This window comes from Mastigoproctus giganteus, chromosome 9 (assembly GCF_048544385.1).
Source record: "Mastigoproctus giganteus isolate SK-2022 chromosome 9, ASM4854438v1, whole genome shotgun sequence".
In the NCBI taxonomy this organism is placed as follows: Eukaryota; Metazoa; Arthropoda; class Arachnida; order Uropygi; family Thelyphonidae; genus Mastigoproctus; species Mastigoproctus giganteus.
Genome location: NC_143583.1, coordinates 14,780,045 through 14,801,148, shown reverse-complemented (window position 1 = coordinate 14,801,148; position 21,104 = coordinate 14,780,045). Strand labels below are relative to the sequence as shown.

The window sequence follows — 21,104 nt, the reverse complement described above, 5'->3', positions numbered from 1 at the left end:
ATACCTGATCTTCCAACAGTTGTGGAGCGCAAGTAGAGTTGAAAACCTTTTAGTCTCCTTTCTAAGGCAAACTCTAATGTAGAGGGCCTGTAGCGAGCGAAAATTCTTCCTGTCCTGAGATAAACACAAGCCATAACAATCAACGTAGACTGCAAATGGTAAACCATTCTCTAACCAAAGTGATGGTGCAGACAGCATTCCTAAAATATGCTTTAGCCTAAAATGGCGATGATGCTGTTTATCGTTCAACCCCTTACCCTAGCTAGTGAACTACACGGTCTTTTATTTTTGTCTTCATGTCTTTTAGTCTATTGTCATGACGCTGTGTAGAAGCTGGATAATTTATGTTATTGCGCTCTCATCTAATATAGCCCGACACAACAGATGCCGTATCATCAGCATCATGGTTACGATTTTGGTAATGTTCCGTTGGATCTCAGAGCGCTGATATAATCAGCTATAACAAGTTCCAGAGGTATTCACCAGCATTCTAAAACTTTCTCTCACCACAGGAAACAGATCAACATTTTTTCCATTCTAAAAAGAGACATATAATGACTGGTTCTCTATTGCGAATTCGACCCGCTCTACACCGCAAGAGAGCCGTCATGTGGTGATCAATGGTAGCTCCCGGAACCACCGACTCGCGCTCTCTACTGTCAGGGGCAACGCGACGCTAACTGAGAGAGGGAGAGAAAGAGAGAGAGAGAGAGCGAAAGAGAGAGGTAGATGACGAGAGTATAGGCGACGGGAGGCGGGAGTTTGTTACCTACATGCTACTGGCAGTCTGCCTCTCTGAGACAGTGGGAACAAAAGTGCTGGCACGCTACACACACACAGTGTTCTGTGAGCGTAGGCCGTGTGGATTACTGCATACCTGGAATCATGTGCAAATACGTCTGTCTAATAGTTCTCATAGAAGGTAAGTCATTCGTCTTTCCTTACATTGGGGAACAGGAAAGGGTGTAAGATACTGGCCCGTCACGATCGCTGGGTTGGTTTGTGGGAAACTTATGTTGTAGTGCGTGCGTGGACTGTAGCCGACGAAAAGTAGCGTTCGGGTTAAAAGAAAATGCAAGGCAGGAGTTTGCTATTTTGGATAAATTAGTTCTTTCAATGCGAGAAATAAAGAAAAAATATCGTACCAAATTATTTTATCGCAAGAAATACTTTAATTTGTTTCCCTTCATTTTTATTACTGGAATATAAGCGGCATAAAATTCAATTTCAATCAAAGAAAATTTAACTTTATTCCAGATACATTCAATTTTATGAAAAACGCAAGAATATTTCATTATTAGAAAGAAGTCCTGCACACATTGTTGAATAAAATTTCTGCACATGCGATTGTTGAATAAAATTTCTGCACATGCGATTGTTGAATAAAATTCCTGCGCGTGCTGTTGTTGAAACTAAATATTGTTGAATAAAATTCTTGCGCATGCTGTTGTTGAAACTAAATATTGTTGAAAAGAATTCTGCACGTGCTGTTTCTGCAGAGAAATAATGACCATTTCACTATTGTGCGCTGGATATGCGTATTTTACTTTTATGCATTGTAAATTTAATCACCACCATATCAAAGTTCAAAACACGTTCAATTGCAAAAATTGGTTTGTTCCTATTTTCGAAACTTTACATATGGAAATAAAATTTTAATCATATAGCTATAAAAATAACGTCTACCAATTAAAAACATTTTTAGGATAGCTTAGAAGAATTTTAAAACACACAAAAAAGTACAGCAAAAAAGAGGTAAACAAATGACATATTCAAAAATAAAATTCTCTATATGAATATTGAACATAAAACGTTTGAAAAGAACTCAGATGACAAAATATTCTCCGTATACGAAGATCAACGTTTTCGCTCGGTGAACATCTGTTTAATATCCGAAATGAGAATATGCAAGTTACTGAACAAACTGCTGCATCGAATTGAAGGAAATATTCGTGCACTATTAATATTTCCTCCACGGCCCTTATTGCGACAACTTATTAATATTGAAAGGCCAAATTGTCTGGAGTAAGGTGCCCGAGGGAAGACGATTCTGGCGTAGTTTATGAAAGGGAGATCTATCTCTACATATTGCTCCACATGTTGGAATGCTCATGAATTCTATTTCGGCAAGCCGGTCGATGTAATTTATGTAATAAAAGGTTTGGTACCGAGGAAACATATCGAATAAAAAATATCACCATAAAATAGCCCGCAGGGGCAGAAGGAACAGCTGAAAAAGTTAGGGTAACGGATCATTGGAAAAAAAAAATAATAAACGCTGGGTTCAATATACATTTGTTATTGTTTAGGCTGTTTCATTTGTGGTTTAAATGTACACAGGTCACGGATTCGCTCTCACAGCAGATGCAGACTACATTATAGTTAGTTGCGACAATTGGTAAGTTTTGTATCGTTATTACAGCCTTCAGTTCTCGAGAGATAACTAATCCATAAGGAAATCTGTCTTTACGGATGTACCATGCAAGAAAAATAAAAGACTAATAAAAATAACTGCCTCCTCCTCCTCCTCCTTCTGAGCGCTACTCTTCAAGCCCAGCTTGTCACACCGAAAAATAATTACAGCCATTATCCAGCAGATAGGGTTTCCGAAAAGATATACAATTGGGAAGTGCTCCTAAATCTGATCTTTACCAAGACCGTTCTTTTTGCGATAAAAATGAAGGTATTAATATATAGTGTAAGGAAAGAAATGCGAAACGGTGCTTGTGTCGCCACTGTCAGTATAGGAGACGCTTTATCGCATCCCGTGTTCAACCTATAATTACTTTGTGCCCTGCTAGCAAAATATTCGTGTGGAAAGAAGCGTAGAACCTCCCAGTACTCCTTAAATAAAGGCGAAGCGTTTTCTCTAACGATAGGCTTCATTTTAATCTAAATTATAAATCTGCCGATATTGGTAGATGAAGTTAATTCTGCGAATAATTCTGCAGAGAATTCTGACCCCCTTTTGCCATCCCAGTACAAAAGGCAATAATTGGTCTATGCGAATGCTCATAAGAGAACAGTTTTAGACATTGACTGCCTTTGGCCTGTTTCAGACCAATCGATTTTAATTCATCTGAGCGATGTTATATGTTATCAGACTTTAATAGTGTATAAGTTTGAAATATCACCGATAAATTTGAAATATCACTTTATTTGCCATTTTCTCCAATTAAATAAAGGCGTTTTAATGAATGTATAGTGATATATATATATATATATATATATATATATATATATATATATATATATATATATATATATATAATATTTTAGTTTTGTTTCTTTTGAAATCTCAGTCATACGTAATGTGACAATTTTGGATGAATGAGATTCCTTAGTCAAAATTACAGAATGTAAGTTTTAATTAATTTATACATGATACTTAAGGTACACATTTAAAAAAAAAAAGAAAACGCGCACATCCCCACCTTTATGGGCTTTTTCACATCATGACAGAGTTAGTCGGTGTCGAGTGAAAATTGTTTATTTTTTGCACTTTTTTTCTGGCAGAGGTGGGTTTTTTATCCAGCAAAGGCAAACTGACCACAGGATACACGCAACTTATAAACAAAGTACACTGTCGCATGAGAGCCATATTTGCATTAGCGCAAAATAAATAAATAACACAAATACTAATATATATAACAACTCCAATTAAAGCTCGAGCACTCCGGCGAGCACATAAAACGATCTGCCATTTATACATGCTAATTAGGTCATTGCAGATAAGGAGGAAGAGAGCCCACCATGGAAAAAAGTTCCAGTATGTGGCCACCAGAGGAGATAAATTGCTTTATCAACAGAATCACTGCCCATTTTCTCCACGTGGATATCGCTTACTGCAGTACCTTTATTAAAACCGAGCTGCTGCCAAAACGGTATAGAATTGATCAAACGCCTGTTGACCAAAGAGAACCAGCATTATTGATTAAACTGTTTTATAACAATTTGGAAGGATTTCCGACAGGGGACTTTCAGGACTCAAACGAGTCATATCTATAATAACAGGATCATAATCCATTACATTGCGAATGAAGATTACAAAAATATTCGAAAATACAGTTCTCTGCGCATACCAAAGGGATGTGGATGAACAAGTTGACAGGAACGTTGTGTGCATCATATCCAGAGAACCATAGAATTGAGAAGTTGTCCGGTTGCAACAATGTTGTTAGCACTCATAGTATTGTTTGACAGTTATCTTTTCCAACTGAACCAGTGTGGTACCTCACTTCTTAACACATTATCCGAACCGAACAAAATTTCATGATCAGCATCATTATGATGATATAAGAGGATGACATCTCCGATTACAATATATTAGCAGTTTGGTGACATTTGGTCATGGATTGATCGTTGTCAAATAAAGTACTCACCAATTACTCATGTATACGTGAACAGAAAAACCATACCAGTTTCTGGACCATCATTGTGGTTCTGGTTGGTTGATTTGCTCTTGAGTATTGTATTGTAACTTGTGGCCGTAGTGGTGCAACACTTACAGATCTTCCAAGTATTTTGATTAGCTTGACCTCACCTACCGCCCTCCTCGCCAAATATTGCATCATGATTTTTCAGGACTCAAATAATATTTTTTTTTTTAAATTTTGATGGTAGGTGTACAATATTCAACATATATAAGATTCCACATCTAGAGGAGGGAATATGTACGAAAGTAAGAAAAATAAGGACTGAGGTGGAGAAAGTAAAAAATCAAAGTATATTATAATAATCTATAAATAAAGAGACAGAAAGAATATGAAATAATAAAAAGCATATAATAATACATTAAAAGCAAAGGTTAAATATATACACTAAAAGTAAATTAAAAATTAGAAGTCATGGCATTAATGTAGCCGAGAGGATAATAACAATTTTTTAACTAAAAGATCGGAATCAGATGGAGTAGAGCGAAGGGTGTTGTTATATTAGAAATATTAATACAGTACTAAAATAATTAATTGGATAGAGTGTATAAACTCCTTCAGGAAATTACAATCATTATCTATCTGGGCATAGCGTTTCTTAACTCCAGAATATTACTGAGCAGTAGTGCCGATGCAATTAACGAATGCTAATTAAATGAATAAATAAATTACAGAAATTAATACCCTAGGAATTTATATTTTAAAGGTATAAAATGGTAAACATGTAATTTTGAAGGAAGTAAGAGAGAATTATTGTCCAACTATTAGCAGAAAATTTATTAATTCCGTATGTACACTGAGTAATCACTAAATTACGACCACCTACCTAATATTTTGCTGGCCCACCGTTTGTACACCGCTATTCGCCTAGGCATTGACTCCACTAGATATCCGAAGACATCCGTAGGGATCTGCAGCCATGCTTCCTGCAAGGCTTTCCATAGTGTCGGAAACAGTTGTGTGTCCGTACGCTTCACTTCCCATTCTAAAACATCCGACGTGTCCCAACTGGACTGAGGTCAGCAGAATTTTGTGTCCACTCAAGATGGGTGATATCTTCATTGTGCTCCTAGAACCACTCCTGAGGGCCCAATAACACCGCGCATCATCGTCATGGAAGATCCCGTTTCGTTGGGAAAAATCCAACATGGTATGGTGCACCTGGTCTCCTTAGAGCTGCCGGTAGACCTCACCAGTGAAACGTTGGTCCATACACACGAGGGGTCCTACTTCTTTCCAGAAAAACATGTCCTATATTAATCAACCCCCGCCACCTGCCTGTTAGTGGGCACCATGTAAAAATGGTCCGTGGACTCGTTTTGTTTGGACCACTCACGGAGTCTGTCGGCGTGTTGCTTGCAGCACGTATTTGTCATTCGATCACGCACACTGGTTTGCAGTCCTAAGAGCGTATTTTTTACACTACTGCATTTGCAGTCGACGGTGATCAGCGGTGAGAAGAAGGTGTCTCTTGTGTCGTCTACTGTAGAACCCTATCCGTCTGAATGTGTGGTGCGTCGTCATTTGGGATATTGTTCTTGTTTTCTCTCTCCATATTGTATTGAGATGTCAAATGTCGCACAGTGATCTGCCGTGTTCCAGTACAACGCGATGTGCTCTACATTCACCACGAACATCCACCTTGCATAATCCTTTACAGTTCTGTCGGTGGAAGATAGTTAGACCCATACATTCTTTGTACAGCTTAACCACAGTGGGACGTGAGCATCGGACAAGACATGGAAGCACCCGACGCACGAGTTCCCACAATCATGCCCTTTTCTAACTCCGACTACATCAATTTATCTCTTTGTACGAACTGATGCAAATTACCACTGCTGTAACTTACGAAACTGGTCGGGCTTTTTATGCTGTTAGCTATGCGGTATACTCCATTAAGGATGGGGGTGGTCATAATTCAGTGATCACAATGTGTATTTTCTGGTGTAATTGTTTAAATCGAATAAATCTTCCATCTGGTGATAAAATTCTGAAATTGTGCAGTTTTATTTGGTGTTTCTTTTTTCAAGCGGTTTTGTGAGTAACCAGTTTCCCTTGGTGGTACACTTTAGGCACATTTACTGGAGTTGACCAATTTAAATCGTAGTAACCACCTTAACTCATAATTGCAAAATAACAGATATTTTTATTCATTTTTGTTATTAAAACGTTCGTATCCCATATGGGCACAAAATCATGAAAAAGAAGGGAATTCGGTTATTATTCTTGCAAAACAAGCAATAAAATCATAAACTATTTAAGTGTTTACATATTTCTGTATATCAGCACAGCCATCTTAAAGAAACTGGGTAAACTTACAGTTAATTTCAGATTTACAAAAAAAAAAATAAAAGTTCCAAACGCAGAGATAAATGGCAGCTGTAATTCTTATTTTAATGTGTTTACTTGGCAGAGTGTTCACTCTTTCTACTGTTTCACATTGCAGCTAAGTCTCTTACTAATTTGTCAGGCTGGGAGACGCCAGTGTTCAGGATTCTCCCTTCCCCCAAGGAAGCAGGCAGCACACCTTATCATGGTGTGGGTATGGAGAAACATAAGGATTAAGTAATCTCGTCCTCCATACTCAGTTTCGTGCGCGTACACAAATACCAAATTTAGATGATCCACAGTTACCATGACGATTAATTAAGATGTAGGCCAAAGATATAGTTCGTCTTCATGGAAGCTAATTAAATAACCTCCTCTTTTGGGCTTGCAACTAATTTTAATATATAAGAAAATGCAAAGCAAACAAAATTATAGGAGTAATATGAGAAAAAACGAACTTATAAAGACCATAATTTTAGTGAAATAAGAAAATTAACCCAGAGAGACATTCATGTAAAAAAATAACAAAAGTTCCATAAAATATAAACAGAACTCGTAAAATAACACAAAAAAGACACAACTGAGGAAAACAAAGATGAACTAACACACGCTAATTGGAGGGGTGAAGAAAGAACACGCGATAATAGACAGAGGAAGAATTAAATAATTTAAACCTTTTGCTACACGGTTTTGTTTACTGATCTTGAAATATGAAAGGTGACAAGTTGTAATTCATCTAAAATTTAAATAAAAGCGACCGGTATGTCATGAAGTGTCTGGTTGCCTTCTGATGTAGTAACAATCCATCTAAAATCTTTCAGGATGCTGGCACTGTATTATGAATAAAATGCATTGATTTCACGCCAATTGTGGAGTCAGTTCTGTTGTATTACTTGTCATAACAGGGATGCTACCTTTTCTTGCTTGCTGATTCAGAATATTCAAATATATGCATTAATAAGGAAGAAGCATATTTTTTCTGGTAAAAATGAATAATGTTTCGGTCATAATAGAGCGGAAGGATTTGTGTCCTGTTATTAATTAATGCATTAAAACTTACTCTTGGATCTAAGCATTTATCTTTTATTTAAGTGGTATATTTGTTTATTTTTTAATAAGAGAACTTATAAAGAAAGGCCTGCTGTTTACTGGGAAGAGAATTAAACAAGGAACACATTAATGGGCATAATGTGATATTAAGATAGTAGATGAAACACAGAAACAAGGGTTAAATAAAGTCTAAAGAAGGAACAGAGAATTATGATTATATAGAAGGGAGTCAAAACAAATATCTTTACTGTATATAAAAGAAACAACTGGTCTTTTTTACATTTAGTCTTTCTGAAAAGGTATTTAAAACCAGATATCTGGTGTTCAAGAGTTACGTTGCAATCCTCTTTTTTTAAAATTCTCCTAAATGTAATTTGAATAAAATTTTTAAATGAATTTATACATTCTGATGCGATTTAATATGATAAATCCCGATGTGACTTCATATTACGATTTTAAACCCCTGATCATAGGAATCAGGCGGGCTATTAAAGTGTACATTACGTCAGCATCATTTATGCCTAATCAAACGCAGTAAATATTTCATATATAATTAGGTTTTCTCCTTCTGTAGAATAGTGCGTAGATGTCTGAAATATCCCGAGCAGTGGATGACTATTGGCTCGATGATGGCTGTTACAAGCTGAATAACTAAAACGCCTAATAAATATTAATTTCAAAGCTGTCGCCACAACAGTGAGAGAGAGCAGGGAACAGGTGTCTCTAAAGAAAGCTTAAGGTCTTCCAGTAGTTAAACCTTAAGGAAGGATGCACGATCCTAGAAGTGAGCCACCATGGGAGATGAGTGTTAGCGCTCTCTCAAGTTCACAGCATGCCGAGACACGAAAATTTGAAGGAAAACTCTATTGAGAAGGCTTTCAGGAGGGGGAATATTTGAGGGACTGTGTGTGTGTGGTTTGTGTTCCGCTTTCACTACCTTCCACAAGAGAACTGCTCTGACTTTCAGCAGACAACACCGTATGTGCAGATAACACACTGGATCAATCTTTTAGCGTAATTATTATTAGTAGTAGTGGCAACTGATACAAGAGAGCAGCCAAAGTATCAGCCAAATAAAATAGCTCTCACATAACCTGTCCATCGCTTCCAATAATTTGTGTAATCTTCTTTGAATTTATTCAAACTACTCATGTCTACAACAACAGATGGAAGTTTTCTCCAACAATCAATTACCCTCAAAAGACAAAGCTCCACACATCTATCCAGCAACCGTCCTTTCTCAATTTGACTTTATGTCCCCTAATCTCTGAGGAAGCATGAGGAAGAATGCCATCAGCACCGAGCTTGCTCTATTCAGTCAAAGCCTTAAACACCTCAATCAGATTACCTCACAAGTGCTTAGTCTCCAGACTCTGAAATTGGCAGAAATGAAGTCTTTCTTGGTAAGACTATCCTTTTGTTCCCTTCACCAATCTCATTGCCCTTCTCTGCACCTCTCCTAGTAGATCCACATCTTTCCTAAAATGAGACCTCCATACCTATGTGCAGTACTCAAGATGCAGCCAACCAGTGCCTTGTACAATGGGATAAACACATCCTTATCTCTACTGGCAGCATTCCTATATAGCATTGACAAGACCCCATGAGCAGTCCTGGTAATATTGCGGCACTGTAGCTTCATATCTGAGTGCACAATTTCCCCAGATGTTTTTCATTCTCCGCTACCCTGAGTGTGGTACACACAGTTCGTACATTAATCTGGGACTATTACTCCTCGTATGACACACCTTGAAGTTGTCGATATTAAACTTCTCATTCTAGTCCTAATTCTTCTATAATGCTGTTGATGTAGCATACCCTGATTATTCTCATTATCCCTGCCACTCTTCGTACCATTAGCAAACTTAGACATTAAGCCTATTCTGTTATTAATATAATTAATAATAAATATAGAAACAATAATGAGGCACAGTGAACCCTGAGGACTCCACTAATAACACTGTTCCATGAGGTGGTGTTCATTAATAACCACTCTCTGTATTCCACTCAACCTTCCCTTTATCCTTAATGACACACTGTTCCAATTTATACAGCAGCCTTTCATGTGCAACAATATCAAAGTTATTTTTTGCATCAGGTTCCTTTGTTATTGCATCATCATTTCCAATCAGATTGGTCACCCAAGATAGATTGCCCCTTAACAAATCCAAGCTGTGACTGCAGTATACTTGCACTCCTCTTCTCTAGATGGTCCTGCATTAATTTTTTAACCAGTGAATCCATTATTTACCGTGGAACAGACTTTAAGCTAACATATCTATAATTACTCATATCACATTTTGATCCCTCTTTGTGAATTGGGATACATTCGCACGTCTCTAGTCCGTAGGGAACTCCCCTGCAAAAGATCCTCTCATAATTACGGCTAAGGATTTATTTACCTCCTTTACTACCTCCCACAATATAATTCAGTAGATCTCATCCCTCACAAGCGCCTTTTTTATGATTAGCTTCAACAATTTCTCTTCCACTTTCCTCTCAGTTTTCACAAAATAATTTAGCCTCCTGATAGAGATTGATAACCTTTGCCATTCCTTTTCCCTAAAGAATTCCTCATGTGCGAATATAGATGCAAAATAGCTATTCAGTTTGTCAGCAGCCTGAGCAAGGTCATCAAAAGTAAAACCATCGGCATCAAGTGGACCAATGTTTCAACAATTTCCTTCTACTGTTAATATAAGTAAAGAAGTGTATTGAGTTCGTTTTGTTTTTTTTTTTTCCATTCTGCCTTAGCTTACCCCACCTCCTTTGTGACTTGATTACAGACTAGTTTATATGTTCCATAGGCTTCTGTATCACTGATGCTTTATTTGCCTCTCTGCATTTTAATGTATTTTTCTTCTTTGCTACAAGTCTCATAGGTCCATCTGACATCCACTTAGGTTTAATTCTTGAACAGTATTTCTTAGTTGGTATGAAAAACCTAGTAAGTGTTACGATTACTTCCCTAATACTTCAGTGTATCAGGGAAGTACACAGAAGTATTAGGGAATTAGATCTGTGTATTAGTTCTGTGTATTCTCTGTATTGTTGTTTGTATACTGACCACAGTCATTAGGCCTATAACACATTCATGCTCTCATTTTGACGGATGTCCCCCCCTTAGATTTAATATGCTTCTTAGCTAAGAGCATAACCCCTCTACCTAATTATTGTCTTACTACATTAAACATTTCTTAGATAAAGACAAAAAATAAATGCCAACCTGCGTGATTAGAACTTACGAGCTACTTTTTTATCACAAGTAAAACCCTACAATTCATTGACATGCACTACACTATTAGGATACCATATTAGTACCAAACAAAATGATTATTAAGTCACAGCTTACGAAATCCCCAGCTAAATTTAAAAATAAGCTATTTAACGTTACTAGGACAATTAAACTATTTATTGAACACAAGTTAATATATTAATTAAGTGAAAATCCGAGAACCTTTCAAAAAACCTGTATGTTTCCAAAAACTTAAAATTCTTTGACTTCACCGTTCTTACCCTGGAAGAAATTATTCTTTGTTGATGAGTGAAGATTTAGTCTTGAAACTGATTCGCGAGATGTTCTCGTTTCTAGGGTAGGTGGAACACGCCAATGTTCCTTTAACATCGATCAAAGGGATGATAACCATGGAGATTTCGTAGTGAGGCATCGTGAGAAACAGCTGCATTGATCTATGCATGTTTGAGGAAAACAGCTTGACTACTCGAAGATATTGGGACATACCTTCCTATACGAGAATGCACTTCACCTTGGGCTCAGTCGGTGGAAGAATTCTTCAAAGTTAGGGTATTATTCGGATGTAGTGGCCAATTAGAACCAGACTTTTATCTGATTGAATATGTCTACGATTTTTAAGGGAGAGAAATTTGAAAACATCGGCCTCTTTCCAGAGCCTTTCATGTACAAAGGTTTGCTTTTGCAGAGGATTTATTAATAAAGGGCTTTATGATCAGCCTTGTAAATAAATTGAGATCTTTCTGACAGAGTTATGTGACTGTTAGGAATGAGTATACTCTATAATGTACGCCTTGGTTATGAAGGACACGAAAAGTTGAGATTTATTTATTTGTTTTAAAGAATATTCTTATTAATGCACCCCAACAGAAATTAGATAGGTTTCAGTCAAGTTCATTTTGTTGATATCGCCTTTTCCATAGTACAATGCATAAAAGAAAAAAATACGTCTAAGAAGAAATCCTAATTATGAAAAGTATGTTTAAGAAATGAAAAAAAAAATAATAATAATAAAAGAAAGGAACGAACAAAGATGAATGTATGTTTAAGTGCCAAAGCAACTAAGGCTGTCAAGTGAGGGTACATTGTGTTTGTGAATTGCTTGTACTCCTTGGTCGATTTGCGTCAGTGCAGTACGAAAAACCCGAGCTTCTGGAACATAAAAGCATACTATCCTTGCCTGAAACCGACTCACTCAGCCAAGTTAAAAAAAAAAAAAAAAATCGCAAAAATTCCTTGCGTCATAGACGGAATTCGAACCCAGCTCTTTTCTGCCAAGTGTGGGGAGAACAGTGATTATATACACTGTACTACATGCTAAACCAACAAGGACGAATAACTAATCATTCAATACGTCATTCCATCTAAAGTGATTAGGAGTTTAGCGTTTTAGTTTAAGGACCTTCAACGCTTCTATCAGGTCATCCTTGTGCTGTCTACTCTCAAGTCTCTGCAGTCCACACCTCCTTAGACTTTTCTCCTAGGAGACAAGTCTAAGAAGGTGTAGACTAAGGATTTGAGTCATGAACAATGCTTCTGAACTAAGGAACCACACCATATTTGCAAAACTAGTGGGATGGGATGCCGGCATGAACAATGCTTCTGAACTAAGGATTTGAGTCCTGCTTCTGAACCTATTTGCCCTTCTTTGGACCCAATCTAGAAATTCTATATCCTTTTTTAGGTGAAGTCTTCGGAACTGAATGCAATATTCTTCAGAGTTACAAGTATCAAATATCGAAGGCGTTATACCAAATATATTGAAATAAAATTTATTGACATTGTAGAAAGCCCAGTTTCTGGACACTACCCAGTGCTACAAGAATAACAAATTGTCCTATGGATTTTCCAATGGAAAATGCCAAGGCTTCTTTCATAAGCTGAACATTATCCTTCAAGATGGTATCTGACCAAACCGTTTATATCACATGATGTGGAAGGACAGCGGTTAAAACTACTGCGCTAGTTGCAACAGTCTATATTGAGTATATAAAATTCTTTAATTCTATGTATTTAAAATCCGAATTTCTCGGTGAAAAAGCCATGTACGTAAAGCACACTGGAAACCATACCATATTTGCAAAACTAGTGGGATGGGATACCGGCATGAACAATGCTTCTGAACTAAGGATTTGAGTCCTGCTTCTGAACAATCTATTTGCCCTTCTTTGGACCCAATCTAGAAATTCTATATCCTTTTTTTAGGTGAAGTCTTCGGACCTGAATGCAATATTCTTCATAGTTATAAGTATCGTAACCTCACCCCTTTTTCATCCTGACCTAACTTTAATTTTCTGTTGTCTAGTCTCCATATCACCCCCGGATTCCTTTTCTCCAAATGTAAAAACCTTGCATTTATCAGGATTAAACTTCAATCAACATCTTTCAGACCATATCTTATCTAAAGAATTCTGAAGCATAGCTGGGTCTCGACTGTTGACCACCTACGTTCCTTTAAATCATGAGAAAACTTTGACAGCGTTTCCTCTACACGCCATCATGAAATCAGAGACAAGAAGGGACTTAACACTAAACCTTTATGTGTTCCGTTCTCTACGTTAGTCCACTCTGAAGAATACCATTTAATTAGCATTCTCTGCCTACTTTCACTTAGAATAAAAACCAACTGAGCTTTTTGAATATCTTCCCATTAATCCTAGCATGCCCTAGTTTGTAGGGGAGCTTTTCGTGTGGAACTGAATCAAAAGCTTTACTAAAATCAAACTATGCAACATCGAATTAGAGTGCTTAAGTAATATTTAATTATGAAATGAAAAATCAGTTTTTCCTATGAGGGAGAGTAGTTTTTTACCCCATTCATATTGTTTTCGAAAAAAAGTAAATGGGACAGCCAGGAAGATGACAGATCCTCAAAGTGAAATAATCATCTTGTAGTGAGACTCAACAGGGAGGGACACTTGCTCCATGAAACAGAAATAATATATATTTTTTATTCTAAGAAAGCACCACAAACATAAAGAAACCTGCTCTAAGAGAGAAGTTGATCAAATAAATGAAAGATAAAAAAAGCAGTTAAAAAGAAATAGCAAACATAAATTGCTGTTAGTATTTGGAATGAGGCCTGATAAAAGAATAACAGTATAGACACTAAGTCAAAGAAAGACGAAAGGTTCCGGAGAAGAAAAACAAAATTAATGAGTGTGACCATAGAAGCAATGACTACACTAAAGGTAATGAGCGCCAAGGAGCATTTGGCTAAAATATCAAAGCGGTGGAGAATTCTATAAATAGACGTAGAAGCTAAATGATCATTAACAGGGTTGCGAAAGGAATGACTGAACTAAGAAAATAACTGAAATTATCTACACAATTAGCAGAAGTGACTGTGGCTGGAGTCTAACGAGGAGTAGGAGTTAAAGAAGCACACTGGTTGGGTATTTCATCCAACCAGTGTGCTTCTTTAAAAGCAGGAATTAGGAGAATTCCTGTCAGTACTCATAGCTGTAAGAAATTATTTTACGAGGTACTTATGAACAAGCAAGATCAGAAAAAAAAAAGATCTGACCATACCAGTAATGAATCGGTTACGTTTTGTTTTATGATTGGAGAACTTACTTCGGACCAGTTATGAATGGAGAATTATGTCTACTACTTTTCAATACAGTTTACACAATGGTAAACTATTTGAACTTTTTGTGATAAAGAAATGGTGAGTTCCGACTTGTCGCAACATGTTCGCACGACAACACGTTTATCTGCAGTTAGTCAGTGTGAATTAGCGCTCGTTGAATGGAAGATGTTGTATGTGTTTCAAATTAAAGAAACATGCAATAGAACGCCAATAAAGGTTAACAACAACTTTCAGAAAAATTCTTTGCTACTTTTGAAAACTTGTCAATGTTTCTGAAAGTTTAAAGATAGTTGTTGTCCGTCAGAGATGATCCTCGCTCTGGCCACACTTCAACTTCAAAAACCAATGATTCAATCGCTCGTATTCGTGATGTGATCAGCACTAATCGAAGTTTGGTTATCTGCCAAGTTGCTAATGAAACTGGTGTTAATATTGATTGATATGGACATATCAATCAATTTTAACACATGATTTGGGAATGCGACCCGTTTAAGTAATTCTCTGATGATCACAGAAAGTGACGAGTTCTCGCATGTCAGGATCTTCGTTAACATGCTGCTGTTGGGCCACACTCTGTGGTCTTCTATCTGATAATGCTTACTGGATTTAGCTTATTATTTATATTTATTTTTTTTTTTGTTTTCCAAGATTAAAATCCTCTTAAAATGTTATAGATTTTAGAAAATCAATGACGAATGAGAAAACTATTCAGGATATGACACAGAAACTATTAGAAGTTCCAAATAAAGCTTATTAAGAATGCTTAAATTGCAGAAGCACAGAGTTCGGAGTACGCAGAGTGAAGGAGATTACTTCAAAGAATATCCATCCAAATTTGGGAAATGATGAAGCTGTTAAGCTTCATCATTTCCCAAATTTGGATGAAGCTGGTAAGCTTCATCATTTCCCAAATATTAGTTCAGTCTCCGAAAGGTTTGACTATACCTCGTATCGATTGGAAATATAGAATTTTAATATCATAAGCTAAAAAGAGTTCATTTTTAAATGTTGGTCAATCTTTTGCTTCTCTTAAACATCGAGTTACTCAACAACTGGATATTTCTTTTAATGAATAATTCAAATTGAGAAGGACTGAACGCTCATCAATCGAATATTTCTTTAAACTAATTGAATTATCTACTACTCAATACTTCACTTTGGTCGAATGTAGATTTAATCGCGTGATTTCATTAATTGGGTTAAACCCGACCTACGGCACAATTACTAAATATCCGTAATCCGTATCCCAATGACGCACTGAAATCATTGCGTGTTATGATACCCCTAATTACGCCCATGATGAGATTTTGCCTCTAGCCAACGTACTTAAAAAAAAGAGGAAAAAGAACAGGCTCGTGCAACACGGAACAAGTAAGGAAAGAAAAGTTTTTAGAACACAAGAGTTCGGTGGAGAAGTCCCCGAAAAGTAATAACTTTGAAACTAAACTGGGAATAGAGCTATTAAAGCTGATGTCGTAACGCTCACCTCATCCCCTCAACTTCGATTTTCAGTGATTGCTTAGTATTTTTCTATCCACTGAGAAGGGTCTGTTCGCATCACACTTCTCCCTACGTGACTGTACTCCGTTAATACGCGGAGGTCGAGACAGCAAAGGAGATTGGATGCTTAGAGCGCCCTCTGTGTCTTCACAAATCTCTTCAGCTGTTCATCCCTCCCCTGCTCCAAAGGAAACTGAAATATACGGAGGATTAACATTTCTAGATCCTCTTATTTATAGTGGCCCTAGTAATTTCCGTAAATTTCTATTTATAACTAGTTTTCCCAGTTTTTTATTCTCATTGCGATATCACGGATATTGGGATTTTTTTTTCTAGATAGCGATAGGAACTCATTTTATTTTCTGTAATATCAAATAGACTTCGTGAGTCCATTTTCTTCACGGAATAGGACTTGTAATCCCAGTAGATTCTGCTAGTAGCAGCATATTGCTGCTCCCAAAAGCGATATTCAACGTATTAGGTTTTGTTAAGAGTTTTTTGACAGAACAGTGTTTTAATTGGTACAAAATGGATAAGAGGAAGTAGTGTGCTATATCAAATATCGAAGGCGTTATACCAAATATATTGAAATAAAATTTATTGACATTGTAGAAAGCCCAGTTTCTGGACACTACCCAGTGCTACAAGAATAACAAATTGTCCTATGTATTTGCCAATGGAAAATGCCAAGGCTTCTTTCATAAGCTGAACATTATCCTTCAAGATGGTATCTGACCAAACCGTTTATATCACATGATGTGGAAGGACAGCGGTTAGAACTACTGCGCTAGTTGCAACAGTCTATATTGAGTATATAAAATTCTCTAATTCTATGTATTTAAAATCCGAATTTCTCTGTGAAAAAGCCATGTACGTAAAGCACACTCGAAACCACCATATTTGCAAAACTAGTGGGATGGGATGCCGGCATGTTTCAGAGAACCTTCTATAGATAAAAGTATTTAATTAACCTGAACACACCCTCTTCAGTAGACTGCGAACCATTTTTGATAACAGGAAAGCAAGCGATATTTTGGTTCATCCCACCTCCTCCTCCTCCGCCTTCAACATAGCGATGAATTCATCTATTAATTGCGGCGTGTTGGCCTGAAAAAATACAGACCTTGTAATGTGTTGAAATTCTTGAAATTCTACCACCAGGCCAATGAAGCTTTTCCACTCCCATGCCTTCGGATCAAGGCATACGGCTGTGCAGTATGGCCTAATGCAAAATCAAGATGAAACAGAAAATGATTGCTGAATCCCCTTTGGAAGTGGCTAAGTTGAACCCCTTGGCTAATCTGTTGATCACATTTCTTTCATCTGTTTACTTCTAGCTTGAAACAAGTCGCCTTTATACCTATTCCTGGTATGTGGATAACCGATTCAAATCATTAATTTTTCCCAAATCCTAGGGTCATTCAGATACTTTTAGCAATCTAATGTATATAGCGATTTCAATATTAGCACTTTCTCTTGAACAAAAGTGTAAAAATAATGTTGTTGTGTTCCCGATTTTGATGTTAAGCAAGTCTATCACGTTCACTTGAAAAGGACAATGGCAATGTTGCGTCCGTTTTTAGCAGCTGAATTCAGTTTTCACCATTCTGTTCAAAATTCTTTATCGGATTCAAGTTAATTCTTGAAATAAATGCGTTGACGAATCCATCTAAGCTAATGTTTGGTCGAGGAAATTCCAAACGCGTGTAATGGTTCTCAGCAAAATAAATTAAATGGCTTTTCTTCGCCCACTGTTTTCTGTCTTCCTAACAGATACTTTACAGAGGAAACGGAGAAAAGCAACTCGGTCTCTCGGTTTAATTCATTAGTAATTAACTTAGCAACCTGCATTACCAGTGAATTTATCTTCATTACTGGATATCTGCATGAACAACGTTCCTATATAATATTGCGCAGAGGTTATGCATAAGCTGTCCAACTTTCACCACCTAGCAAGATTAAGGGTTGCCTCTAAACCGCCTGCGGTGTGTCGAGTATGCGAAGAGAAATGTTAGATCTCGGCACATAAAAGGTTCTCGTTAGGTTGACAGCGGATTATATTCCCCTTGAATATTATCATCAATGAATGCTTGAAGAGAGCCCTTTATTCCTAGGCCTGTTCCTGCAGAAGCATCTACTTTCTCTACGGGGGTGTGTTTCCGATCTGTAGTTCTGATAGTTCGTTTCATCAAAGGTTTAAACTTTAAAAGATGAATTAGTCCGTGCTTTCATCGAACATCATATAGCTGTTGACATTGGCTCCCAGTGGATGTGTCACTCGCCGAGATTCCAGCTCCTTCTACTTAGCGAGGTGGAAATATATCCTGCTAAAAGAAGGGCTTTGATCATACAATGCTAAAAGTAAATATTACACGTGAATAAGTTTAGAATAGGAATCATCTTCTCCTTCGAGAATCTTGGTGTATGAACATACAACAAGTAAATTAAGTCCACTCGAAGTTGGTTGATTATGGAATATCTGATTTTTGTTAAATCAGTTAATCTAGGAATCATTACTGACATTTTAGCATCTATTTATTTTTAGGTACGTTAGCATATATACATAATACTCCTATTGTTTTCATCATGACAGTCCGTCCACATGTAATAACTGGTCTCCCAGTTAGATGGACCTCCATGAAATTTTATATTTGGATCTTTTAAAAAGATCTCTCAAACTCTCCCGAATTTCATTAAAATCTGACGAGAAATCCGGAAATTATTATTTCGTTGTCCATCCATCTGCATGTAGTAATTCGATTCTTAGTGAATGGCTTTTAATTAAATTTTACAATTGGCTCTGTTAGAATGATTTGTCGAGCCTTTCCAAATTTCATTAAAATCGGGCCAATAGAAATCCTGCAATTATTATTTATTTTTGTACGCAGATCTCATATAAACTAGTCATATACATAGAGTGCATTGTAGCAGAAGCACTGGTATTATGTGTGTTGCAATGGCTGGTTGGAGGTACAGAGAGTGGAGTGTAGAGTGTGTTATGTCAAATGTGGGTGTGAAACAGAACACGGTCAATGCCAGAGGTTTAAAGTTGTGTGGATTTTATATATGTGTAGTTTCGTGTAGCGTTGTTCCTCTGGTCATTTAGCCGCTGGGTCCCTAATGGGACCCAACGTTGTCCACAATCTGCTCAGTGGAGGCAGACTAAGTACACCAGTATTATAGTTATTTACTCTGGCGGGTTCTGTCACCTAATTTCCTGAGATTTCAGTGGCTAGGACCTAAAAAAAAAAGCGTTACAGATGTGGTCAGCCAAAAGGAGTACTAGTTATGCGAATTGATATTATTAAGTTTTTGAGTGTAGGGCTCAAGCAATTTAGAGATGATTCGGACGCTAGTAGTTGTAAGTTAGGGGGGGACACTGAAGGCTGGGGGGAAAAGACAGAGATAAGGGGTCCACAGAGAAGATGGCCCCAAAACAGTGGAGAAGGCCTATGCCCTACCAGAGGGAAAAGAGGGGCGGCGAGGGGTGGAGTACACCAGGGGTCACTACCCCATCCCGCCCGGGGGTGTGGAGACACAGGATCACGCAAGGGAGCGTGGCTAGGAAGGCCTAATCGCAGCATCTCAAATGTGCCGGTGGTTGTGTCACTCCTAGGACGAATCAAGGAAGGAGTTGTATGGCACTATTCCCGCGGAGGTGTACGGTTGAGGTAAAGTTCGTTGCCTGGCAAAAAGGTTTTGGGCAAACTTGGAAAAGGCGCGGTAGTGTTGCTCGTGTTCCAGAAGATGGTTTCCTTGATCCTGCGGAAAGTAATGAATCTGTGTAATGAGAATGCGTCGGAGATCTTCGTAAAGCGGACAGTGGTACCTAATGTGATCCCAGGTTTCCTGGGATCCATAGTTACACAGAGGGTTGTCTGTCATATGGAAGTAAGTCAGTTTTGCACGAATGGAATCGTGCCCTGTAAGAAGGAAGGTGGTTCGTAGGCCTGGGTAGAACCATGTCCGGCATTTAGGATAACATGTTTGGACTTCTGGAAGAAATTTTCGGGTTATGGCCCCCAGACTCCTTCCACCTAGTCTGCCAGACCTGTGTTAAATAGGTGATAAGTCTCTTTTCTTCTGCAGTGTTGAGTGGATCAGAGGTGAAGTATAATATTGTGTCCGATTTTTCTTTGGAGAGTTGATAGGTAGACCTGTGCGGACAATTTTTAAGTCTAAAGGTGGTACACCTGCTAGGTTTTGCAGGGCATGGATTGAGACTGTGCGACAAGCTCTTGTTATTGTTAGGAGAATAGAGCGCTGGATGGTTTCTAGCTTTCGGTGATTGACGACGGTCTGCGTCTTTGCGACCACACTCCGGAGGCGTAAATGATGGCAGGAATGAAAACTGCATTAGCATTAGTAGAGGCATATGATGCAAGAAAGCAAGCTTATGCAGCATCAGCCAAAAAAAAAAAAAAAAAAAAAAACACTCCCATTTCACCCCTTCGTTCGTTCGAATTACCTGTCCAGCTGATCCTTAAATTTATTTAGGCTATCAACTTCCATAACAAGGAATGGAAGTCTGTTCCACCAACCAACTACCCGCTGGCTAAAGGCAAATTTCCGCACATCTATCCAACATCTGTCTTTCCTCAATCTGAATCAGGTGATTATTCTGAGCAAGAGGAAGAATCCTATGGGCATTGATCATGCTCAAACCATTCAAGGCTTTATACACCTCGCCGGTGCCTAGTCTCCAGAAACTGTTTTTGCAAAACTTAAGCCTTTCTTCATAAGAGCACCCCTTTGTTCCATTCACTAATCTTGTTGCCCTTCTCTGTACTCGTTCCAGCATCCCTACATCCTTGTTGAAATAAGTCCTCCAGACCTGTATACAGTACTCAAGGTGTGGCCTGACCATTGCCTTATACAAGGGGATAATGACCTCCTTATCGCCTTATAGAAGAACGCCAGGGTGCGCTTTTTGAGGCCCCAGTCCTGC

The 21,104-nt window shown here is 37.7% G+C and overlaps 1 protein-coding gene across 1 annotated transcript in view; it reads left to right on the top strand.

Annotated features, from left to right (window-relative positions):
- Positions 1–802: 802 nt before the first annotated feature.
- The window catches only part of LOC150080057 (uncharacterized), a 448,418-nt gene continuing 428,116 nt past the window's right edge, over positions 803–21,104 (top strand). The window contains exon 1 of the mRNA XM_090381646.1: positions 803–922. Coding sequence (XP_090237772.1) covers positions 886–922 — 37 coding nt within the window. The 5' untranslated portion in view covers positions 803–885. The remainder of the gene's footprint in view (positions 923–21,104) is intronic.